Here is a 27986-nt window from a genome sequence, read left to right on the forward strand (position 1 = left end):
TGCTGCACTGAATAAAAAAAAAAAACATTACATTTCTCATATATTAATAATGTTTTCCAAATCTGGAAATATGACACACAACGTAAGCCATTCTGAATGAATTCAAGCCCCCTGAATGACTATCACTCACAAACCACAGTTCTCTCCCTCTCTTTCATTTAGTAAGTTTAGAATGCAATTGTGGCAGTCTTAGAGCTTGTAAACCAAGCTACACAACTTAAAACACTCTAGCCAGGCTATTCCCAATATCATAAAAAGGTTTTTACACCTGCTTTATATAGTATCACATATTTAAAAAAGTGTGTATTTATTAGTTAAGTTAAATTTACAGTTTTTACAATACCAAAATTTATACACAGTAATATACATCTGCTCACAAAATAAACATGTAGTACTTGACAACGAAGTGTTGTTAAATTTTAACATCCAAGCATTTCTGATAAATGACTCACAGTGGTAATTGATGTAAATACAATCACAATTATCTGCAAAGCCAGAGAAGACTGAAGCATATCCTGCCCTTGAACAATGACTGAAAGTGAATAATTTACTGTGCCTCAGAAAATAAACTGAGAACACTAATTGTCGATAATTATTACTTTGAAGGACAGTTTCAATTTGTTGTATGCAACAAACAAATTCTGATTGTAAATTTTACAGAGTTAATATTTTCAGTCTCTGCTGAATTTTCAGAAATCAAGTTTGAACATATGCATTTCATTTGGCAGCTTACAGTCTATACATTACTACTAAGTAGCTAATGGTAAAACTGATTCTTCCAAACAGACTGATAGTCGCCAACAATTCAACTGTAGGTAATTTAACAAAGTCTTCTGTAAATTTATTTGGAATTCTTGGAAGACCATTCAAACCTGTGACACTTTTTTCCCCACTTACTTTCTTATAGGATATAACTAATCCTAAAATCAAATGCATTTACTTCCAACAGATGTTCTTGTTGCATTAATTCACATTTCTTTCCAGGCATAACAATACAACTGCTACATTCACATACAAACTAACAATTCTAAACAACAGGAAATTTTGGCCCTCTCAACGTTCAATCCTATTCTCTCTTACACACTCAATGTAATAGTTAATTACAGATGCACCCAGATACAACCACAGAAGTTACTTACTTGATTAACAGGGGTAGTGTTAAATTTGTGAGATTCCCCTATACATTTCCACACTGCATGTGACTAGAGTAAAATTAAGTGAGCATAGCAACAAGCAAGCATGTCACTGAATGTACATCATTATTTTGAGGGTGGAAGTAAAAATAGCTATTTCCCAGATTTAAAAAATGCTTACTTCTCATTGTGACTAATGTCTGGTGCCACTAAAGATAAATCAATCACAAGCATGTAGTTAAATGAAATAACACGTCAACTCTCGATGATGATAATAATTATATTATAACAGGAATGAAGGGCTGTAGTTCTTATAAGTACAAAGTTTATCAGACACTGCCACTGTACGTCAACTTATTTTCCTCAGTTTCTTGTACACGTCTACCTGAAATTAAGACAAATTTATTAAATCTAACTCAAAAGGTTAACTACTAAATTACAAATTAAATTAAGGTGGGAACAGTTTTTAGAAACAATATTTATGAGCCAAGGGATGCCATTTAGCTTCAGTATATATTCTAATTATTTTGCATCTCACTTCGCTGCTGTTTCACCTTTAGCATCTAGTAAAGAGAGTATACCATCATTACACTATATGTAAGCACAACAAACCTCATTGTACACAGCAATTCCTCTTAATGTTTAAAAACCCACAAAGTGACATAGATGATGCTGAAAGAAGTTATTATATACAAGACACATGGGGCCACAAATGTCGGGAAATACCCCAAAAATTGGGTGACAAACACTGTACATGTGACATCACCAGATGACGTACCTTGCTGCACATGCAGCAGTTAAGCTTGTCGATCTTAACTCTGGCTGGTAGGGGGCAGTGCTATATATCGCTCCAGAAGGCTACTCTGTTTTCATAAATGTAAACTGATTCATTGTAGTCTTATATTACCACTACCATGAGCACTACCGTATCACATTCGATAATGCAAGAATGAAAACAGACTAACCGAGTGGAGCAATACATAGCGCTGCCCCCTACCGGCAAGGCTAGGATCGACAAGCCCAATAGCAGCACATGTGGCAAGGTATGTCATCTGATGTCATCAACATCTGTAGCCCACTTTTGACACATTTCCTGACATTTGCAGCTCCATGTGTCTTACATTAAATTATTTGTCTCAGCATTATCTATGTTGCTTCACACGTTTTTAAGCATTAATAAGAATCACCCTGTATAGTGTGAAACCCAACTCCACCATCTTAATTTCGAACTCTGTTCAGGAATATTTTCCTAGTATTTTAGTATAAGCAAAGAGTTGTACATTGTGTAGCAGAATAGTTACCAAAATAAATGTCTAATAGCATGATGTAAGGTATGTAAATTAATGCATACATCCACTGTTTTTGCAAATTAAGCTATAAATAGAACTTCGACATAATCTTATAAACAACACACAGAGCATCAAGTCGTTAATACATATCTCAACTGTGAACTATAAACAAATGATTTATAATATTTCACAAAAAATATTCATTCACAATTGTAAACATTATGTACCAAAAGTTTTGCTGAATGTTAATATGTAATGACAATTTTACAGTTAGAAAATAAAAAATAATCCACTAAAGATTGCACAAAAAGTACTGAAACATGTCTGGGTGAAACAAAATAGAAAAAGAAAGGTCTTTTGCATAACATGGAATTCCTTGCCCTATTTTTGCAGCAAGCACGGACATAACAAGAAGAATTGCAGCACCACAAGATGATTACTCTTGTTGCTATTTCAGTCTTATTTCTGTCATAAGCATACTGCAAACTGAACAGTTTATTCATGACAACATTTCACTTTTATAAACATAGTATTAGCAATGATTGTTTTGAAATCATTATGGGTGGAAGTCCTTTGAGCTCTTCTGATTATTATAGGCTGAATGACAGTTTTACTTTAGAATGACACATTAAAGACTGTACTGTCAGTGTCAGCTAATGTTTCTCTTTCTGATTTAGATCAAAACTTAACTTTTTTCTGTTGGTCCAAGATTAGCATTATATTATACAGTATAGTGAATCTGTGAACGGCATTCAATATCTGAACTAAAGTCAGTCAGTAAAGCTTAAACAATTGGCCCTAAAAGCAGAAGACAAGTTCTTTTTATTTATGCAGCAAAATAACTGACAATGGCTGTAGTAGTGAAGATATAAAATGAAAACTGACATTAGCAAGGAAAGTGTTTCTGATGAGGAAAACTTGTTAATACTCAATATAAGTTTGTGTTAGGAAGAATTTTGTGAAGACATTTGTCTGGTGTGTAGTCTTTTACCAAAATGAAACATACATGATAAAAAACTCAGATAAGAAAAGAATAGAAGCTTTTGAAATGTTGTGCTACAGAAAAAGATTTAATTTATTGTTCCGTTTATTAATCAGGAGAGAGAAAACTGAATTGGGGGAGAAAAAAATTCTGATGGTATTACTTGACTGAAAGATCAAGTTGCAGGACCTGTTGTGTCTCCGTCAGATGCAGTACACAGCACTAGACTTTAGAAAGTACCACACACAGAATGGCCAGCCACATCCTCGATAGCACACGACAGGAACTACCTCATGCTTACGGTCCAAGACATTCAAATAGTCCATTCTTACACCAATAGTTATGTCTACCATCTAAGTGTGCTGAAACCCAGAGCTATTCGATCCATCTGCCAAATAGTCCAGATTCAAATGTTCATATGCCGAGCACAAGATTTAAGTGACCGTACACCAACGCACAACCAGTTATCACCCAGCTGCCTTCAGTTGCCTATGGTGATTGGACAATTCTCTACAGTTACTGCCCAGTTCCAGTCATTGGGTAGTTAATGCCAAGTGTCTAAGATTATCTGTTGAGAGGCTGAACTTATAAACTCTCAAACTGCAGTCCTAACTGAACTTCAACTAGAGTATTTAGTCATCATTTACTGTGTTAGGTTAGGTAAGATTCAGACTTTTACATAAGTGTGTCTTCTCCTCGAGCAAAACAAGAGTACATTTTGATGCACATTATTTTAGTAAATGATTGTTCTTACTTCCCACATGTTGTCCTAGTCACTCTGTTTTAGATATTTTGCCCTGTGACGTGACTGTGGCAAACAATCAAGTACGCCACCTTCCTACAAGTGTGGGAGGGATTCCACCTCCTGCCATCTTTAAGTTGGCTTGCACAAGATACCTAGAGAGCTAGATCAAAACAATCTTTGGATTGAAGACAGCAACAACACAGGCATTATACTCTCACTCAATATGCAAACAGAATGGGACACAAAATCCATAATACTGGTACAAAGTATCCTCCACTATGCACCCTGCAGTTGCTTGCAAAGTGTAGATATTAATGTAAATAAACTATTGTTAACTTCTGACTGTAATTCTTTATCAATGTTGTAATGCATTGTATGTGACTATCATATGTCTGTGCCAACAGCTCACTGCAGTAAAGACGTTACAGCCAGGAACAGATGATAGTTCTTTTAAATGGTTAAAGCTATGTACGCAAAATTTATTTGCTCCTAAATGGCTTTCATAAAATGGACATACATGAGCAAAAAGTAATATCACTCTGCACCTATGATGCCACATACCTGCAGAACTAGGGTACTCCCCCATTACCATTTTGACTGCTGTTGAGGCTGTGCTGTTTGTGCTATGTGTGATGGAGACCCCTTCTCTGACAACCCTAAAATATAATGCACAACTGTACTGTGTTTACACAAAATAAATCAACAAAAATTAAAGTAAGTAATTCACCAGACAGACAGAGAGAGAGAGAGAGAGAGAGAATATATTCCCAGATGTGAACATACCCTCAAGAGTTGCAAGTGCAAGTTTATATAATGAATTTATCAGGTTCTCTCGTTTACTTTGTCATGTATGCTTTGAGAAATAAATTTCTGTTATGTAAAATTACATTAAGTGACACAGATCCATGTCAGAAGGTCTTGTACTTTCCCTAAAATGACGGATAAAAAATTTCAGTTAAAACTATGCACATACCAGGTGTATATGTCACTTTTTCTGCTGGGTTCAGTGATGTATTCTCCGTTGCATTATCAGGGGCAGACGCAACAAACACAGCACTTGTACCAGTAGGCTGAGAAGTTACAGCTGGTCCAGCTTCATCATCGCTTATATCCTCCTACAAACCAAATGAAATTTGAGTATCACCTTGAAGTCTTTAGATAAAAAGTTGGTTAGCAATATTTTACAGAAACTTAACATCTGAATTAAACAAACATGAACAACAACAACAAGTTAATCAGTGTTTAAATACCTCACAATATGGTCTACGTATTATCATAAATACGTTTTGGATCTCCTGGTTTTCAATTTTTTATGTACTTCAATTACGCAAAATATGACTACAGTGCAAATGAACTTGGTATTCATACAACTGGTGCTGACTACAACTATAAGTTTTCTGTTATGGAGCTTCACTGCTATGATGGATACTTACTTATGTTCATCTGATAAAGCTCTTAAACAGCTTCTCTTTCCAATTAAATTTTATAGGGACATGGCAGCTGAAATTTGTATTATTTGAGAGGCAGAACACAACATGATACTTGTTATGAAGCCAACTAGAGATAGAAATCACACTATTCAATTTTGAGGGATGAGATGGTTGGAGAAGGATGGGGGCATATTAGGTGGTATAGTGTGATTTAATCAAAATAATTAGTATTTAACACTTATCAGACATTACTGGGTAAGATCTCATTTTGTCAACATGCTGTACAAAGTGTTACTGCAAGAAGGATCTATCAAATAGCCGAGACTATTACTGACATAACTGCAGGTTAGCATTAGGACACGCAGCTGGCCCCAAACCAGCAAAAAGTACAGTTCTGTGCAATATAATAATTGTTTAAGGATTTACTATTACGGTTCAACAGTATTCAATTACAGTGAACTGATATGAAATGCATTTGTTACATATGGATAAGTGCAAAGGAAATGATACATGTTAAAATTATTTTATATTTTAGAAGGAAATTCTCAAATTGCAGTCCAAGCTGAATTTAAACTACAGTAGTTATTCATTATCTACTGTGTTAGTTCAGATTATGTTCACACTTTAAAGTAGGTGTCACGTCTTCTCCTCGAGCAAAAGCAGACTATTTTTAATATAGTTGGGCTTACTGCTAACAATGGTCAAAAGCTTATGAACACAGATTTCCACTGCCAAAATGAACAAACTGCTCCTATAAGCAACATTAATCATTTAGTCCATTTTCATAAACAGAAGATTATTAAACCACAACTTCATTTTACATTGTTACATTTAGCAGATTATCATGAGTAGGAATAGATTTCAACTGTTATTGAGATAGCTTCACTGCTCAGACAACTCTGCAATCCAATGGCCAACAAAATTAGACCAACTCCACAGCATCATTTACAACAATTACATTTCATATTCAAAGAAATTTCAGGCTTGCAGCCACTCATTGTCAACTATATTTTGACTGAACACCTGCCAGTAATCCTCAGGTGAGCCATTAAGCCTGAAGAAGGTGTCCTCTATTCAACAGTTGACTAGTGCATTGCGAGTCTTCAGTACATGCGTCAATATTGTAGCGACGAACACACCAAACTACAAAGAAGTAGTCCCTCTCTCGTGGAATTGCAAAATTCAGCTGTCCTTAGGATTGCTGCTTCGTGTGACCATTGGCAAACTCCATCATCTTTGATTAGAACAAATTGAGACGACGACAGCGATTCATGCATTGTCTACCCGATAGTCGCTACCACGGTTCATCAGATTTTTCATGATGCATATTTCTGCAGATTCTTTAATAATGGATCTCAAAAAGATGTTGCTGTACCCAGAATTACTGATTTATCACATCTATTGAATGTCTACTGGAGATAAAATGTATGACAGTTTCAGACTTGTTTGGATGCAAAAGGTGAGTGCAGAGTTTATTACTCGGGGCAGCATTCTTTCATGGTGCATGTGGTGTGGCCAACATAAACCTTACCACAACGGCAAGGTATTTTACAAATCCCAGCCTTCCACATTAACAAATTGTCCTTCACTAATCCCAGAAGTTTGGCCATCTTAGATGACAGGCAGAAAACCACTTTCACTTGAAAGCAAATTAAACAGGGTAGAAACAAATAAAGCTAAGAAATCAGGAAGTGAATAAAGAGGAGATCGCATCAGCAGAATCTTTAGTTTTTTTTCACTTTTTTTGGGGATATTTGATTCAAGACAGCACGAATCCTTAACTATTTACAGATGGAAGTGGTTTCCCACTCACCATCTAATATTGCTGAACTTTTGGGGTCAGTGATGGATAATTTGTTATTGTGGAAGGCTGATACTTAAATATCCTGCCAACGTGGTAAGCCGTATATGGGCCAGACCACATGCACAGTGGAAGAACACAGTACTGAACATCAATGCTGCACTCACCATTTGGTACAAACCAAGTCAGCTGTTGCCGAACATTGTATCTAGACTGGACAGTCAATGGAGTATGATAAAACAATAATTTTGGCCACAGAAACAAACTTCTTGGATCTCCATTAATAAAGAAGACATGGAAATACAAGTGGCAGAAAATCTGACGGACCATGATAGTGTCTAGCAGTTAGATAATGCATGGAACCCTATCATCTCCACAGTTTGCTCTAATATAAGACACCAGAGAACACAGACAGTCTTAGTGAGTGGCGACTCCCAAGGACAGCCGAATTCCGCAGTTCAACCAGTGAAGGTACTGTCACTGGGCATTATCATCATACTCTCAGTGCGCTAACAAACTGCAGAACGGAGGACATCATCGCAGTCTTGAAAGGCTCACTTGAGAATGACTGACAGGTCTGTAGAAAAAATATCATGGAGTGTAGTTAACAAAGATTTCTTGCAAACCCAAAATTTCTTTGAATGTTCAATTTACTGGGAAATTTTTAAAAGAAGCAGCTTTGCACTGACAAATCAACAGTTTGTGACTTGGTCATCTGTTTTTCACGCAGAATATCAGAAAAGAAAGGCAATTATGGTGGGATACTTTACGAATTCTGTGAATCGCACAATATTCTTCTCAATATAAAAATCTAGGACAGGATGTTGTTGTTTTATATGTGATGAGACCCTACTTGAAAAAGGGTATTTGCTTTATATAGCTTTTTTTAAAAATGGAAATAGGGGAAAAAATGACAGTTGTTGTAAGTGTAAAGACGAATGGAGAGTACTCACCATTTCAAAATGCACTGTGCTGAAATGGCAAGGAGCCTATAAATCTATGCAGTCATTAACTACAGAGGTGCGACAATTATTACGACCCAAAATTTCACAGAAAAGAGCACTTTTGTGTTTTTATGTACTTGCTTATTTAACAGGTCAATGTTACCCAATATTTCGTATGTGTGCCTTTCAACTTTTAACAACAACACCACATTTCTCCTACATATGCTTTCTATTGCAAATGAGTAAATAATTTCAATTTCAGCATCATACTGCCATAGTTTGATAAGTCCCTCCATAATTTTTACCTTTGTTGTAAGGGTAGTTTTTGTTCCTCTTTGCTCCCCCCCCCCCCCCTCCCCAATCTTCCTCTATGAACCATGGACCTTGCCGTTGGTGGGGAGGCTTGCATGCCTCAGCGATACAGATAGCCGTACCGTACCACAATGGAGGGGTATCTGTTGAGAAGCCAGACAAACGTGTGGTTCCTGAAGAGGGGCAGCAGCCTTTTCAGTAGTTGCAGGGGCAACAGTCTGGATGATTGACTGATCTGGCCTTGGAACACTAACCAAAAGGGCCTTGCTGCGCTGGTACTGCAAATGGACGAAAGCAAGGGGAAACTACAGCCGTAATTATTCCTAAGGGCATGCAGCTTTACCGTATGATTAAATGATGATGGTGTCCTCCTGGGCAAAATATTCCGGAGGTAAAATAGTCCCCATTCAGATCTCCGGGTGGGGACTACTCAGGAAGATGTCGTTATCAAGAGAAAGAAAACTGGCATTCTACAGATCAGAGCGTGGAATGTCAGATCCCTTAATCACGCAGGTAGGTTAGAAAATTTAAAAAGGGAAATGGATAGGTTAAAGTTAGATATAGTGGGAATTAGTGAAATTCCGTGGCAGGAGGAACAAGACTTCTGGTCAGGTGAATACAGGATTATAAATACAAAATCAAATAAGTGTAATGCAGGAGTTGATTTAATAATGAATACGAAAATAGGAATGCAGGTAAGCTACTACAAACAGCATAGTGAATGCACTATTGCCGCCAAGGTAGATACGAAGCCCACGCCTACCACAGTAGTACAAGTTTATATGCCAAATAGCTCCACAGATGACAAAGAGATTCGTGAAATGTATGCTGAGATAAAAGGAATTATTCAGATAGTGAAGGTAGACAAAAATTTAATAGTCATGGGTGACTGGAATTTGATAGTAGGAAAAGGAAGAGAAGGTAATGTAGTAGGTGGATATGAAATGCGGGCAAGGAATGAAAGAGGAAGTCACCTGGCAGAATTTTGCACAGAGCGCAACTTAATCATAGCTAACACTTGATTCAAGAACCATAAAAGAAGGTTGTATACATGGAAGAATCCTGGAGATACTAAAAGGTATCAGATAGATTATATAATGGAAGACAGAGATTTAGGAACCAGGTTTTAAATTTTAAGAAATTTCCAGGGGCAGATGTGGACTCTGACTACAATTTATTGGTTATGAACTGTAGATTAAAACTGAAGAAACTGCAAAAAGGTGGGAATTTAAGGAGATGGGACCTGGATAAACTGACTAAACCAGAGGTTGTACAGAGTTTCAGGCAGAGCATTAGGGAACGATTGACAAGAATGGGAGAAAGAAATACAGTAGAAGAAGAATGGGTAGCTTTGAGGGATGAAGTAGTGAAGGCAGCAGAGGATCAAGTAGGCAAAAAGACGAGGGCTGGTAGAAATCCCTGGGTAGCAGAAGATATATTGAATTTAATTTATGAAAGGAGAAAATATAAAAATGCAGTAAATGAAGCAGGTAGAAAGGAATACAAACGTGTCAAAAATGAGATCGACAGGAAGAGCAAAATGGCTAAGTAGGGATGGCTTGAGAACAAATGTAAGGATGTAGAGGCATACATCACTAGGGGTAAGATAGGTACTGCCTACAGGAAAATGAGAGACCTTTGGAGAAAAGAGAACCACTTGATATTCATACAAGAGATCAGATGGAAACCCAGTTCTAAGCAAAGAAGGGAAAGCAGAAAGGTGGAAGGAGTACATACAAGGTCTATACAAGGGCGATGTACTTGAGGACAATATTATGGAAATAGAAGAGGATGTAGATGAAAATGAAATGGGAGACATGATACTGCGTGAAGAGTTTGACAGAGCACTGAAAGACCTAAGTTGAGACAAGGCCCCGGGAGTAGACAACATTCCATTAGAACTACTGATAGCCTTGGGAGAGCCACCCCTGACAAAACTTTACCATCTGGTGAGCAAGATGTATGAGACAGGCGAAATACCCTCAGACTTCAAGAAGAATATAATAATTCCAATCCCAAAGAAAGCAGGTGTTGACAGATGTGAAAATTACTGAACTATCAGTTTAATAAGTCACAGCTGCAAAATACTAACACGAATTTTTTACATAAGAATGTAAAAACTGGTAGAAGCCGACCTCGGAGAAGATCAGTTTGGATTCCATAGAAATGTTGGAACACGTGAGGCAATACTGACGCTACGACTTACCTTAGAAGACAGATTAAGCAAAGTCAAACCTACATTTCTAGCATCTGTAGACTTAGGGAAAGCTTTTGACAATGTTGACTAGAATACTCTCTTTCAAATTCTTAAGGTGGCAGGGGTAAAATACAGGGAGTGAAAGGCTATTTACAATTTGTACAGAAACCAAATGGCAGTTATAAGAGTTGAGGGACATGAAAGGGAAGCAGTGGTTGGGAAGGGAGTGAGACAGGGTTGTAGCCTATCCCCAATGTTATACAATCTGTATATTGAGCAAGCAGTAAAGGAAACAAAAGAAAAATTCGGAGTAGGAATTAAAATCCACGGATAAGAAATAAAAACATTGAGGTTTGCCGTTGATATTGCAATTCTGTCAGAGACAGCAAAAGACCTGGAAGAGCAGTTGAACAGAATGGACAGTGTCTTGAAAGGAGGATATAAGATGAACATCAACAAAAGCAAAACAAGGATAATGGAATGTAGTCAAATTAAATCGGGTGATTCTGAGAAAATTAGATAAGGAAATGAGACAATTAAAGTAGTAAATGAGTTTTGCTATTTAGGGAGCAAAATAACTGATGATGGTTGAAGTAGAGAGAATATAAAATGTAGATTGGCAATGGCACGGAAAGCGTTTCTGAAGAAGAGAAGTTTGTTAACATCGATTATAGATTTAAGTGTCAGGAAGTCGTTTCTGAAAGTATCTGTATGGAGTGTAGCCATGTATGGAAGTGAAACGTGGACGATAAATAGTTTAGACAAGAAGAAACTCGAAGCTTTCGAAATGTGGTGCTACAGAAGAATACTGAAGATTTGATGGGTAGATCACATAACTAATGAAGAGGTACTGAACAGAATTGGCGAGAAGAGAAATTTGTGGCACAACTTGACTAGAAGAAGGGATCGGTTGGTACGGCATGCTCTGAGGCATCAAGGGATCGCCAATTTAGCATTGGAGGGCAGCGTGGAGGGTAAAAATCATAGAGGGAGACCAAGAGATGAATACACTAAGCAGATTCTGAAGGATGTAGGTTGCAGTAGGTACTGGGAGATGAAGCTTGCACAGGATAGAGTAGCATGGAGAACTGCATCAAACTACCACCACCACTACCACCACCACCACCACAACCACAACCACAACCACAACAACACTACTGCTCTTCTGCCCAAAGACTCACTACTGGATTCAAATTTTTCTGAACTTTTAGTATGTTGTGTGTAGTGCAGAATCCAAGTTTTTGACCTCAAGAACCCTGTGCTAACTTTCAAGGGGGAGGAGGATCTGAAGAATTGTGAAATTTTGCCACTTTTTCCATATTTTGTGTATAACTTCCCCCTTTGCATTCCACAACAAAAAGACACTTGGCCTTTCTTGTAGGAGTTGCTTTTCCTTTAATTTACACTGGTTAAATGTCTTTTCATGTGAAATATTTACCAAGATACAGAGCTTCAAACGAACAGAAATGTGTCTCAATCATCAAAAAACTGGAAAATGTATACTTTTTGACATTATAGCTTTAATTTTGCAGCATTATTAGAAGCACAATGGTCAGTGTTTGTACTGCCATCAGGTATCCAGCCTAGTGCAGCTGTTTATGTAACACAATATTTCAACAGCATATCTTGCTGTCATCTTCAGGTGATACCTGTGAAATTAGCATCTTTACTACATTGTACCTCCTTTATAATCTTAATGCTCCGCACCCCATCCCTCACTATCTGGCTGTGCACTGCATCAGTAGTGGTGCTGCAACTGTCAAATACTGAGCAAAAACTCCAGCCATCTGTGCTTCAGTGGGTCCCAGTCAGAAGCGGAAGTTGCACTCTGACAACATTGTGACTCCATCTGGCCAAGTACTGGGCCCAACAGTTTACTGGGAGTGAAGCCCTTGTCTGCACTATGAGGCTATTGGCCACTCTTATTTCAATAGCCTCATTTAGAACACACTCCCAAAATGAAGTCCATCTGAGCACTTCAGTTTGTTCATATTTTCTTGAGAACCCTGTAGCAATACAATGTTCCACAACAACAGATTTCATTGGCTGCTTGAGTTTACTGTCTCCTGTGGTTCTGGCACCATTCTTCAATTGTCCACACAGTCTTCCTGATGTGTGCCTCACCACATTTGCAAGGAATAAAGTAGAGACCTGGTTCATGGAGCCCCGAGTCATCTTTCAACATACCTAATAGTGCTCGAATTTTCAGAGGTGGACAGAAAATGCATTTAATGTTATATTGAGCCAAGATTCTTCTTACTTTTTTTGATACCTTCTCAGCATACAGCATCGTCTTACCCACCTTGTCATATTCTGTTTCCTGCGTCAGTACATTCTGCCAGACAGCAGGTAGGATTTGTCTCCTGCCGTATCTATTCTTCTTGAACACACCCTTAAAGTTGTTGTGTTCCCTTGTGTTCCACAGCAGAATAGTAATTAAATGCAGCAATAACATTTTGTGGAACTTGCTGGGATGATGCCAAGTGTTGCACATCGGTTGATTGCGCAGTGATGATGTTACCAACATCAACACTCAGAAGAACTGAAGTACAAACAAGCTGGGGGCCCACTGCATTAGACTGTGAGAGAGAAAATGTCGGGAACACCAGATTCGGCACTTTGACAACAGTGCAGAGCACCACCAGCTTGGAATCCACTGCTATGAGTACGCAGTTGACCGGCTGAAGTGGGAACCTCAAACTCTGCAAGCTGCATTTCTGCTGGTGACTTGACTGCAGATGAGGGCCAGGACAATCTTCCATGGATGAAGAACTTATCTGCCTATCTGTGATACATTACATTTGGCACCTGTGCTGCTACTCATGAGCAGCTGTATGCTAGGATCGCCTCTCGGGCTGCCCTTCATGTCACTGTTGCGTCTTCCGCTTACACACAATCTTGAATAACTGATAACAGAGGCATGCAGATTTCTGGAGCCTAGCCTAAGCACAGCTTAGAAAAAATTCAAAAACACAAATGTCAGCATATCAGTAATTATGTACATTTCATTCAATGGCTGCAAGAAACACACTTTCATAACCAAGACCTAATGGTGAGCTTTTATGTATTCTCTCTCTTCACCAGACTGCTGCTTGCTGATTTCTTCAACTCGGCATCAAATTCACTATGGATGTGGAAGAAAATGGCGACTTTCCTGTTTGGATGTCCTGGACATGTGCAAAGCGGATGACACTATGGGACACTGTATGTAAAGGAAATCCACCCATACTGATTTTTATATCCAAATGTCCAGCTGTCATCATCCTTCAGAGTGTGAGGGTGTGCTACGTACACTGGTGCACAGGGACCATGCAATATTGGATGAAATGAGCTCAACCACCTTAAGCAATGTATTCAGGAAGAATGGATTCAGTGGGAGACATATGGTGTGCTTTCAAGGGTACAACCCCAGCAAATGGAACATGACAAGCAGGATAAGAAATAGGCACATCTGAGTACACCAGCAAAGTCCCTAAGAAAATTAGCAAATTCTTGGCTCGACATAACACTAAATGCGTTTTACGTTCACCTATGAATATGCATGTAATATCAGATATCTGAAAGATGATTTGGGGCTCGATAAACTAGGTGTCTGCCATATTGCTTACAAATGTAGTAAGGCATACACTGGACAAACTGTGTAGGCAGTCAAAGAAAGATGCCAGGAGCATACGAGACACCAAACTCCACACATCACCAAAATCTGTTGTTGCAGGAAATTATGCACGTATAGGGGACTCAACGAAATATGAGTGGCTGATGGGCTGATCAAGAGAGACGGGGGCTTCACTCTCAGTAAAGTGTGGGACATAGTGCCAACCAGCTGGAGTTCAACGTCGGCTGAGAGCAAATTCCAGGCAGGAGGGGTGAAAGAAGCACTTAGGGACCAGAATTTGGGCCCAGCATTTGACAATTGCACCCCTCCTCCACCTACCCAACACGGGGTATGGCCAGGTAGCAAGGGAAGGGGTGGGGTGAGGAGCGATGTGGCGAAGATGCTCATTCTACAGATATCACCTGAGGATGACAGCAAGGTACTCTGTCAAAAACTTGTGTTATATAAATGACCACAACTGGTTGACCATTATGTTTTCAGGTGTCCAAAGTTTATCAATCCCAAGAAGCCTCCCCCCTCCCTCCCAACACCCCTTAATGGCATCTTTAAGAGTGTGCCTAATCTGCATGGAATTCACTCAGGTGCGATGTGTGAGGATGATGGCAAATACATCTCGCACAGTTTGGTGGAAGATGCCAAGGATGACAAACTACCTTGCCTAATGACACAGCCATTTGAGCAGTTTGCATAGCCCTATGGGAATCATGTGGATGCACATAGGTGACAAGGTTGCAGTTTGCACAAGTTTGATGCTCTTCCATAGACCTCATGCTGTGTTGTGATGTAGCTAGTTGCCATGTTCCAATGGTCACGTAGAAGAAGCCATGTCCCTGTTAGGTCACACTCACCAAGTACTCACTCATTTTCGGTAGTGGGGACGTTGAGTAATGGAGAACAAATTTCACTCATTCGGTACGCCACGCGAATGAAGAAAAATGGTGCAAAATGATTCTGAAGATATGAAGTTCATATGAAAGAATAAAGTGGTTACTTTAGCCTCAGCTTCATGTGTCCTGACAATTGCAGAAATAAAATGTACAGTCAATCATCTTACATCCTTCCAATGAATTTGCACTCCAGAGCAATATGATGATAATGTGAAAGAATTGTTCAAATTTGAGCTTACACTTTCTCCTCTCTGTATCTTCAGTGAGGGCGGCATATGCGAGGGCACAAAATCAGCTTTGTATGTGGCTTTCACTCTGATAAAAGAGGGAGTGGATCTATGGATGCGCCAATACGCAATAATTTATGATGAATACTCTCTACATATAAGTGTACAGAGTTTGACAACAACAACCATGTTAAAGACATTGTGGAAGTTTTATGTGAACTATGTGCAAAAGCACTTTGGATATAATGCCACCGTAGGTTTTGATGATGGTCTAGTGACATCCATTGCCTGAGCATTGAAGTAACAGGCTTCACTACACTGATCTACAAAATTAGCCTTTTCTGCAACAACAGCCATTACAATGTCATAATTTTTTTTATCAAACAACAACAGCGACAACAACAAAAGGAACTTCATTTCAATGGTGATGACTGAAATGGCTGCAAAGGGCATAGAAGATACCAATTCAATGATAATGACACTTTAGATACGAGTGGTGTCTATTCTGTCAGATATGTCCAATAGAACAGACACCACTCTCGATGAAGCTGCTGGGACATGAAAAAAAAAAAAAAAAAAAAAAAGGAAATGGCATGGGAAAAGAGGCAGGAAGGAAATAATGACTTGCAATGTGGTGCTGTGAGCTGGAAGTTGGGAATTTTGGTTTGACAGAAGATGTGTGTGGGTGGCCGATGAGGTTAAGGGAACCGTTCTAGAGAAGCAGTTCATTTGTGTTCGAATCCCAGTCTGGCACAAATTTTCAACTCCTGTCGCTGCATTGCTGCAATGCCTTCTGTGGCTAGAAGTCATTATTTCCTTCCTGTCGCTGCATTGCTGCAATGCCTTCTGTGGCTAGAAGTCATTATTTCCTTCCTACCACTTTTCCATCCCATTTATTTCCCAATTATTTATGATAATAAAGCCACTGCATAAACCACTGCTAACAATGATATGTTTTTGTACAAGGTGAAGACACACAGCCTGGTATTGCTGACAGCATTAGCCTAAAAAAACAAACCCACACACCTGTTACAATGGGATGGATAAGTCCTCCAGCATTTCCAACTCATTAACATCATGCAATTTCTTTCTACATGATTTTTTCTCTCTTCACACAGTAAGTGGGAGTGACACTACTGCAATCCCCTTAGCACATTGGAAGAAGAAATTCAGCACCATTTATAACAAAAGCTCTCTGAACAGGCAGGCGCAACAGTACAACAAATTTCTGAAGCAGGAGAAAGGTTTTTTGAGACACTGTAGAATAGCAACATTAACAGTGTAACACTGGATGATCTTCGACACCAACAGTTCTTTAAACCTGTGGAAATACCCACATTCCAACTTACGAGACTGCTGTCCACTTCGGACACCACCCAGTACCTTCCTTTTTGTATCTGCCTACAGGTACAGCCATGGCTGGGTAATAGTTTCGATTCTGAGGCTGCACGCGAACAAGAGGATAGAGTGATCCCTATAACAACGAAAAATGCAGCTCCAGACCCCTTACTGATTACGATGACAGGAAAAACTAACTTACGACATTACAGTCGAGGAGGAAGAAGCTGATTCCCCAATCTGACTTGTCACAGGGATCGAAGTGGTCAAGAAATTAAATTAATTAATTAATATATTTTTTGTTCTCAGCCATTTTTATTTTTTAAATATATATTTAGCTGGTAGGAAATGACATTGTATTCGGATGGGACTGCGGTGTGTTCTTGGTGTTTTTAAATTTTCACAGTTACAAGCACCTACCAAAGACCTGCATTTTTTGCCACTTTTGTACAGCCTTACGAGAAATAAGGATCCTGCTGATGGTAGGGATGGGAGTTTCTTGATGTCAAGAGTTGACCATTAGAGAGACCTACATTACCCTTTTTAAAAAAGTTGAACATTAACATTATAATGCAAAAACCTGTCCTTTTTGTAATTTTTTTCATAATCTGAGAATCTTGCCATTCCTTCAGAGCTGCATCTCTTGGTAAGTACATGGTGTAAAAGTCAGTTTGTCCAATGTGGAGTGTAGAAAATTTTGCTCTCTACATGAAAGATTTGAGTTTTTTCTTCTCACATGATGCACAGAAAAAATTACAGAAAAAAGTTACAATGTCACAAAATTTTGCAGTTTACGATTCCTCACATACTGTGAATAAATGTTGCAAAATGACAGTGTCCAACAAGTATTGTCAACCAAGAATCCCCAGCAACATTTAATCATTGTGAATGCAAAGTTTTCTTTCGTGGCCACTTCTGTATGAGTAGGCCTATACCAGAAACACTTTGGACTATCGTGTAGAAATGGACAGATAAAGACTAAAAAGAGACAAGGAAAGTTGAACTGTTGGCATTCTTTAAGGACCACCTACCTTCTCCTCTATTTCACTGACAAAATCTTGCAAAAAGATGGTTCCCTACCTGCTGCCACCACATCATCTAGACCTAAATCCTACACAATTGGTATGGACCCATGCAAAGCATAAGACCCATAGTTTGTGTCAAATATCTCGCTCTCTAACCCAGAAAAATAACAGGTGATATTTCTGCTGCTAATAAATAAATGCCCTGCGACACCTTGCCTGCTGCAAGCCTTTCAATGTAAAACTATTTTGGTGACTTGAGTGTCAATTTTGCTGCTTTTATATTCAGGTAGTTTTTCAGTTGCCCTCTCAAGGCTGAACGGATTCCGTTCCCAACCTACCCAACATAAAAAATTAAGTGGTCATTGGGAACCAAACATTGAACCTAGGCGACACTAGCCAAAAATGCTAACCACTACACCTTGTGGTCAGGTTACCTTCATTGTTTTAATATTAGCTTTTACTGTTGTGGTATTGGAAGACTTGAGAAAGACTGTGTCTCACAGGAAAAATGTGTGTGTGTCAAGAGATACTTCGACGAACGAGCAAACTGAAAATACAATAAAAATGGTTGGAACAGAGTCTAACAAAGAGACAGCATTATCATCCACAAGTGAAACTGCAGATTAAAAAAATCAACAGACACTGCTGTGGAAAGTAGTTGATCAGATACTGCCAGTAAAGCCTCCTGCTGTGAGATATACTGTATGTTCAGTTGCTGTTCTTTTTCAACGTGGTCACTTCATTCAGCAACACGTAAAGACATATAGGATGTGACAGCATACCACTTTTGAGGGTATGCAAGTGTACACTTTTCCTGTTTCCTTTCCCTGCTTCGCTTTGCCAGGTAATACTAAAAGTTCATAAAATTTGGATCCTTTGTAAATAAGGTCCATTGTGCCTGGTGACTTGATTATATGGTGATCCACAGGGTATGAAAACAGTCACCATCAACACTACAACTGAGGCAGAAGTTTCTTCCAGGACTTTTTTTTTTATATTGGTGTTCATTCATTGAACCTTCAACAATAGAGAAAATGTGTGTGTCAGTTACGAAACTGGGGCCCACTCCATAATAGAAGTTGGGTGCTTCACAATTTGAGTCACACACAACAAAGAAAACTGTTCACCTTAACACATGCAATATATGAACTCATCTGAAAAGCAAACTTGCAATAACACAAAAAAAGTTAAGTTTCAGGTTTTAGATGGTTGTCTGAATGGATGCTAGAATTCACTTTTCTCTAATGGTGTCTCCTGGAGGAAACGTGTATTTTCCTTAGAGGAAAAGATTAGATAACTTTAAGAAGGTCTAAAATAGATTCCTTTATCTTGTTCCAAACCAACCTCAAAATGATTTTTAACATTATTAGTCAAATCCAGACTTTTCCTAGCCACTGAACTGCATTAATTGGGTTTTCTTTTTTAACAATTAATGAGTTTTCTTCAAACAGTGGAGGTACAAATAGATAGTCCATACCATTCCAGGTGATCCTTTAATTATCGCCTAGTGAGTCTCCTATTGCTTCGGCAATTTAGACAAGTTTGCACTGAATTCGTAGACTCTATTTACTCTTTGCTCTACCTCTTTCCTACTGAGCGGAATGATAGTCATGCCTATTACTTCGAGGTTACATGTGCCCAACAGTGAGGTTATCAGTGATATCTATTGTTTAATGTTTAGTAATTTTTATGAAATTTGTAGCCTTTTGGCTATTCTCTCTTTGAATACTATTTTCTTGCAAAACTATTTTTGAAACAGCAAGTTTTCCATTTGACTAACCACTTTTTCTGTTCACAACTTCAAAAATCTAACATGAAACAAAACTACAAAGTTAATATCTAAACAAAATTCTGATATAACCATATTTATGTTGTTCTTTAAGAGTACATCACTCTTAAAACTAATGCTGTTTACATTTTTTATGTAAGAAATTTTCATAAGTTACTAAAATGTACAGAGGATCACATGATAAACAACTGAATTCCTCAAATCAACCCCGTTTCATAAACGGAAGTAATAAATTTGTCAAGCTAATGAAATTCAAATATGTTACACTCATTTTAGGAAGTAAAAAGTGTATAATGTCTTATGAATTACTGCTTTAGAGTGAAGGAATGCAATAATTCTAAAACTTTTGCTTAGAGTCCAATAATTTTCACACCTCTGTACACTAATGGCACACCAGACACTAAGCAGTATGATCAAACAGTACCATGCTTGTGAGGAACAACTACAAAGTGTGAAAAGTTTGCTCCTGTATTAGGTCTACAACTTTTGCTTCTGCCATTTTGCAATAGGTGCCAGTAGTTGCAAGTGGTGGTGCAGTTGATAGGTCATAAGCGTCATACAATAAGCTTAAGCATTTGTAAACATAATGCCACCAGAATGTTAGTCTATTTGTGGTTGTGTCATAAAGTCATTCTTAATTGAATACATCAACTTACGAGCCCAATTCTTGTGTTTTATGGGAAGCTTTAAATTTCTGCTTAAGCATGGAGAAATCTGTGGCTGAGGCTTATAAAATACTGCATAACCTACTAGTGGAAGAAAGAGTGGAGAATTGTTTCAACACTTCAAGAACAGTGATTTGATGCTTTTGAGCCAAGCAGTGAAAGATAAAGCCCACAATACAGTGATAGAAATGAAACGGTGATTTTGGAAATGACAATGCTTAACCCAATGCCACAAAACCTGCCAAAATATACTTGGAAAAGTTGAAATGGGTAGTCCTACCCCACCTACCATATTCTCCTCACATTTCTCCCTCTGACTAAAACCTTTTCCGATCAATGGCACACGGCGTGGCTGACTAGCACTTTTGGTCATATGAAAAACTGCAAAATTTGATCAATTCCTGGATCTCATAAGATGCCTAGTTCTTTTGCCATAACATTTGTATGCTGCCTGAAAGGTAAGAGAAAGTAGTGGCCAGCGATGGTCAGTACTTTTAATCTTTTGTGTGTGTGCAAGTTTTTCACAATAAAGCCTCAAACTTCGAGAAAAGTGATGGAAGCAAAGTTGTAGACCTAATATTATGAAAATGTATCTACACAACAGACATCTATTGTACAGACAAGCAACTGGAAACTATTAGGTCACTAGATTTTAGAGAAAAATTCAGGCTGTGGTAGGGGTTAAGATGCTACCCATATAGAAGGGAGGAAAGAAAGAAAGAAAGAAAGAAAGAAAGAAAGAAGAAGAAGAAGAAAAAAAACTAGAACAGCAGGCATCTTTTGTTATTTAGAGGCCATGTCTGTCAACAAAGCCATGCTACACATGCACTCAATGCAAAAAAAGTCATGAATTATGCAACAATCATCCATTTTGTGAAGCAAAGCAAGCTCCTTGTATAGAATAATGATTCAAAATCTATTAGCAATAACAGGAACTTCATTTTTACCACTTTTAATACAATTCATATGTTATGTCTAATAACATATGGTTTGTATGTACTTTTAAGTTACTTCATTCCCAATATGAAAATAAATATTCTGTTTAACGGTTTACTACACCTGTCTCTGATGACCATGAGCTGTAAATCACAAATATTTGCTACGAGGTTTTCTTTCCCTAGCTTTATGTAGAATTTGGTATGTAACAATTAAATCACAGTTTGAGATATCAGCCAGATTGTTGCATGTGAGATAACACTTACATGGCTGTCACTGTGTTATACTTGCATTAACATAATTACACTGTATAATTTATCTGAAACTATTCTCCAGATGACATTCCTTTTTTACACAGTTTTATGACCTGCATTATTGCCAATGGGCCTATGGACTTGCTAGAACTGTACAGTACCTACCTACATCAAAATTATAACAATAAAATGCATTGCAGGATGTATGCAAGTATGTAACACAATTTTATTCCCAATTCTATCTGTGACTGCAATAAAATTGCATTTATGGTTTTGATATTAGGCCACATAACCTGTGCACCTACTTAGTTTAATGCTGTCGTGAAACTGATTAACATTTAGACTATGCATACCAAATCAAAGGACTTCATAGTAATGGAATATACAATTACATGTCATCCCGGAGCAGCATTTACTGAAATCTTCAGCACTTTCTCTCTCCAATTGGAGATCAGTCAACAATATGAGTCATGGGGCTTACACTATTCCTAAGGTGACATTTTAGGGGTCACCATTTAAATAAGGCAGAACAGTTGACCCTCTTTTCCATCTTCCCATTGATTGCTCACTACTTTGACCTCACGACTCTAAAGGCTACTACGATTTCTTAACACTGCATGCCATACCTTACTGCAGAATGGAAGTGATCATCACTGGCTTTGAGTTTGGCCTGAGGACTTTGTGAGATAATGTGTCAGCAACGCAGAAGATCATGCTTGTAATTTAATCAGCCCAATCACTAATGACGATGTGGTTTTCAAAAATAGCCAGTTGGTTGTACAGCATTCAGTTTTCTCTGTGAAGCATCCATTACTGCAGCTTCCCTTTGTAAAACTTCCCCACATGCAGAAATGGGTACTTTAACAAAGGTCATCAACCAAGGAGAATGTGGGAGTAATGGTGAAGAATGACTTATGAATTCCTCCACATATAGCCCAAAGACTCTCACATATTATTGTAAAATGGAAGTAATGTTATCAGTGAGGGTTTACTTTATTTTTCATCATGCCATCTTCCAATTAAAGTCAAGATAGTGCAATAGTTTTGGTAGTAGTAGAAGCTTGTTGGTCTTCTCACGAATAATCTCTCAGCCATATATAGCTTCTTTTATATATATAAGTTAGAAAGTTGCACAGTCTTTATTCCAAACTGGATGACTGTCTCAACGGTTCTCACAGAATTGAGGTGTTGAGCACTGGACTCCACGCTCCTGTTCTGGTTATCTGTATTTCCCACAGTTTTCATATCCCTTAGAGCACTGCGCGAGGTGGCGCAGTGGTTAGCGCACTGGACTCGCATCCCTAAGGACAGCAGTTCAAACCCGCATCCAGCCAACCTGATTTAGGTTTTACCTGACTTCCCTAAATCCTTTCACACAATTGCTGGGATGGTTCCTCTGAAAGGGCACAGCTGACTTCCGTCCGCACCCTTCCCCCATCCGATGGGGCCAATGACCTCGCTGTTTGGTCCCCTCCCCCAAATGAGCCAACCAATCTTAGAGTAGGCTGTTCTAATGCTGCTGGAGCTGGAACAGCCTACTTTACAGTGTAAGGTCATGTACCTAGAGCACTGGTACATAAAACAACAAATGATGTGAATGTTTCCTGGCATTGCAACTCTGTCTAATTAGATCAATGAGAATTCACTCTTTTAATAATATTTTTCATGCCAATTGCTCCTTCAGCTTTTCTGTTTTATATAAGTTCTTGCATGTCATCATTAAATCCCTGCAAGATACAAAATCTTTATAACAACTAAGTGTGGTTCTGTTACTGTCAGGGATTCTCCAAGACGTTCAGCTTAACATAACTGTTGTCTTTGGTGAGGAGTAACTTTCCACCAGGAGCGTCTGATTTTCCTCACTGCTGCACAAATTTTTTACAGTTACTACAACGTATTGCAAGCCTTTGTTAACATAAAGTGGGGAAAACTTTTCAAACAATACTACTTCTTGTAACAAAGCAGGTAGATTCTTTCCATCCATTATGTTTTCCTTTCCCCAAAATAATAATAATAATAATAATAATAATAATAATAATAACCACCACCACCACCACCACCACCACCACCACCACCACCACCACCACCACCACAAATTTTGCAATATCTTCAATACTGTCATTTATGTAACATGTGCACAGTACCTAAAAATCTCAAATATGAACCCAGTGTTTATTAAACTAAACTTTTTACCAGTTACATTCTTATGATATGAAGAAACAAGCAGTCTTGGTTGCAGAGTTAATTTTTTTAATTATTTCCCAATGATGCATTTAATCATTATTTAGGCATCTGGCTGATATTTGGTAGTGATGGGTACATGGGATACTGCCCATATAATTTTGTAGCAGGTAAACACCCTTTGGAAAAGCTTTAAAAACATTGCGCGGTGTCCCCATTATGGCACGTGGAGCATTCCAATGAAAATCAAATAGGCTCAAACCTACAGTAAAGTTTTACATCATAAAAATGCCAGAGGTGTGGCACATATTTTGGTTGTACTTTTCATGAGCAGTCTCCCTAACCACCACAGCATGTCTCCTATCCGACCCAAATTCCACATGTCACACGCTACAGAGCAATGCCCATTAATCTACTTGCTTGCAGCTTACCTGTATTCTCGCAACGGTTCAGATACTACTGTGCATCTGCACTGAGGTATCTTAGCACCATCACTACATAATAATTAGTTTCAAGTGGTCTTTGCAACTTAAATTAATGAACATTCTTTCTGTACCGTGTTGTGATTGTCAGGAGTGTAGAGTGTTACTGTCATCAAAACCAATTATTGTTGGACTCAATATTTCGTGTGATAAGACCCATTTAAATGAACCACAGAAGACTAATTATAGCTGATGAATTGAAAGAGGACTGTGATAATTGTGAACTTTGACTATTTAATGCAAAAGTGAATTGTTTAGTTTGTGCACAATTGAAAACTTCACCACTGTTACAGTGGGTACTGGCCTGTAAACTTGCGCTAAATAATATTCATAACAACTGTATCAGTCACTGTCTTTAACATTCAAAATCCAACAGGAATGCAGTGTGCAAGTTAATTTCAACCAAACTGTTGGTGGTGTGTACATTTTGAAACAGACACCATTCCACATCAATTTAAACTTTCAGTGCAGAGGTGACCAAGAAGAGGAACTACAGATGACAGGAGGCTACAAAGAACAGGTCAGTATCGCTACACTTTCTCTTGCTAATGAAAACGAAATTACAAAGACGACTGACATTTTGAAGCTGTCACACTTTGTGAGCTGTTGAGAAGGCATTTCTGTTCCCCAACAAGAGACTCATCATGTTGGTTTAATAACTAAGGATCGTTCTGTTCCCAGAGACAAAAAAGGCAAATGCAAGTCAACTCAGGTGTAGCCCATCATACTTGCTCAAACCAAATACAACTTAAGAGTTAGAGGCTGCCTTCCAATAGATGTTTCACACTGACCACTGTACACCACATCAACAAGCAGCTCAAATTTTAGTGAAAATAGTTGTACCGTCCCGGCAGTTAAGCCAAGATTCCCACAACACTAAATGGTTCACCAGCACCATCAAACATGTACAGTGCTTACAGCTATAGAGGACTGGCATCACTGACTGATTACAGGTTTCACTAACTACGAGTTGTTCGAGGTGTTCCCCATCTGATACTACAAAGACAGCACATGTAGTTTAACAAATGCTATGGGTGCAGCAAGCATTCATCCCCGCTCCTCCTAGGCCCAGACAGAGTGGTATGCCCTTACATGTTATGGTGACACCGAAGTGCTGAAACAAAGTATAAACGTAATTCTTTACCTCAAGCTCACTATCTACCCTCTCAGCTACAGCAGCTATAACTTCTTTGCAGGCATCCTTTTGTAGCTCCCATGAGGGAGACAGGGGAAGAGAGGAGAGCAAAATATTTAATATTCAAATTGGCAATGTCTCCACTTACTAGCCTGTTTTGTTAGCAACACATCATAGCCACAAATCTTGTTAAAAATATAGCAAGTTTTGTTAGGGAGATATATTAGACTGAACTGTCACATATTTGTAAGAAGCTGCTAATGTGGTTATGTTATGGCATGGGCCCAAACTTTGCAATTATTTGGTCTCTCTACCCTCTACTTTGCAGTAAACATGTTACTATCATCATCATCATCATCATCATCATCATCATCATCATCATCGCATTGCAGTACATGCTGCAGGAATTTTCTTTCACTCATCCTGAAATGTAACAAACCACTACCTTAACTGTTTTTGAGCACACTCATTGCCCCACCAGCACTATCGCACATTCCACTGGGAACAGAATAGTTTAATTTCCTCCTATTTTATTTATCAGTTCATTATGTTACGGGTTTTTCTTTATAAATGGAGGCATTATCATTCTGAAATAATAAGTGCCTCCTGTCAACCATGGACCCTGCAAAGGTTGCTTGCATGCCTCAACGATACAGACAGCTGTACCTTATGTGGAGGCACATTTATGGGGTATCAATGGTGAGGAAAGACGACAGGGGGTTCCTGAAGAGGGGCAGCAGCCTTTTCACTAGTTGCAGGGACTGATCTACCCATGTAACATCAACCAACAAGACCTTGCTGTGCTGGTACTGCGAATGACAAAGTAAGGGGAAACTAGTTTCCTCATTCAGATCTCTATGCAGTGACTATTCAGGAGGGTGTCATCATCATGATGAATGAGACTGTTATTCTAAAGGTCGGGGTGTGGAATGCTAGATCCCTTAATTGGATTAATTAGAGAACTTAAAGGAAAATGGATAGATTGAATTTAAGATATCGTGTGAATTAGTGTAGTTTGGTGGCAGCACTGTATGTGTGGAACAGACCTGGAGACACTGGAAGGTTTTAGACTGAATATGTAATGGTAAGGCAGAAATTCTGGAATCAGATTTTAAACTTTAAGACATTTCCAGTGGCAGCTGTAAACTCTGACCATAATTTACTGGTTATCAATTATAGAATGAAACTGATGAAACTGCAAAAGGGTAGGAAATTAAGGAGAGCGGATCTGGATAAGTTAAAAGAACCAGAGGTGCCGAGAATTTCAGAATGGGCATTAGGCAATGACTGACTGAAAAGGGGGATATGGATACAGTAGTAGATGAATGGGAAGCTTTGAGAAATTACAGAGGAAAGGCAATAGAGGATCACATAGACCGAGGATATGGGCTAGCAGATATCCTTGGATATCACAGGAGATAATGAATTTAACTGATTAAAGGAGAAAATATAAAAATGCAGCATATGATGCAGGCAAAAGGGAAGAGACACATCTACAAAACAAGACTGACAGAAAGTGCAAAATGGCCCAGCAAGAAAGGCTACAGGATAAATCCAAGGCTATAGAAACATATATGAAGGGAAAGATACATACAACCTATTGGAAAACTGAAGAGACTTTTGGAGAAAAGGAGAGTAGCTGTATGAATATGAAGAGCTCAGATGGAAAACCAGTACTAAGCGAAGAAGGGAAAGCTGGAAAGAACATGTAGAAGAGCTATACAAGGGAATGAACTTCAAGGCAATGTTATAGAAAGGGAAGAGGAAGTAGAAAGGCAAACTGAAAAGTAATGCCTCCGAATTTTTTATTATGTTCTCAATATCAGTCGAGATATTACATGTCATGCACATCACTGTCGACATTGTCCCTTTGCTGATGCAAGTTGCAACCATCTGGCACAAAGAGGGCTCCTCAAAGAATTTGTTAACACATGGCGCATGACAATGCTAGTCCACATACAGTTGCTGCAGCATCTGCAACGATCCCACAATTTGGGCTCACTAACTTCAATCATCCTTCATATTGTCTCAACTTAGCCCCATCTGATTTTCATCTTTTTCCAAAACTTAAAGAATACCTTTGAGGACATCACTTTGATAGTGATGTGGTGTAAGAAGAGGTGACATTGTGTTCCGTGAATAAAATCAAACATTCTACATGACAGTCCCAACAAAATAGTCTCTCATTAGGTGAAATGTGTTTGTTGCGAGGTGCTTACATTGAGAAATAAATATGCAGACATGAAGAATTAAGATAAAGAAAGTTAATAAAATTTGTTTTATTTAAAAAGCTTTGTGAGTTTTCACATAAAAAGTTCTGAGACATTACTTTCCATCATACCCCCACAGATGGAGATGGGAGATATGATACACTAAGGACAATTTGACAGAGTATTGAAAGACCTAAGTTGAGACAAGGCTCCCAGAATAGATGACATTTGCTCATAACTACTGACAACCTTGGGAGAGACAGCTGTGACAAAACTATTCCACCACGTGTGCAAGATGTACGAGACAGGCGAAATACCCTCAGACTTCAAGAAGAATATAATAAATCCAATTCCAAAGAAAGCAGGTGCTGACAGGTGGGAATATTACTGTACTATCAGTTTAAGAAG

General features: G+C 38.5%; 1 protein-coding gene across 6 annotated transcripts in view; it reads right to left on the reverse strand.

Moving 5' to 3' along the window:
• Positions 1-288: 288 nt before the first annotated feature.
• The window catches only part of LOC126184703 (dnaJ homolog subfamily C member 5), an 86527-nt gene continuing 58829 nt past the window's right edge, over positions 289-27986 (reverse strand). For 5 of the 6 annotated variants that reach the window (XM_049927214.1, XM_049927215.1, XM_049927216.1 and 2 more), the window contains 3 exons: positions 5123-5264; positions 4711-4805; positions 289-1518 (listed from right to left, as the gene is read on the reverse strand). In XM_049927214.1, coding sequence (XP_049783171.1) covers positions 4735-4805; positions 5123-5264 — 213 coding nt within the window. In that variant the 3' untranslated portion in view covers positions 289-1518; positions 4711-4734. The remainder of the gene's footprint in view (positions 1519-4710; positions 4806-5122; positions 5265-27986) is intronic. The other variant, XM_049927218.1, reaches the window with a different exon arrangement.

The sequence above is a fragment of the Schistocerca cancellata genome, chromosome 4 (genome assembly GCF_023864275.1).
Source record: "Schistocerca cancellata isolate TAMUIC-IGC-003103 chromosome 4, iqSchCanc2.1, whole genome shotgun sequence".
Classification (NCBI taxonomy): Eukaryota; Metazoa; Arthropoda; class Insecta; order Orthoptera; family Acrididae; genus Schistocerca; species Schistocerca cancellata.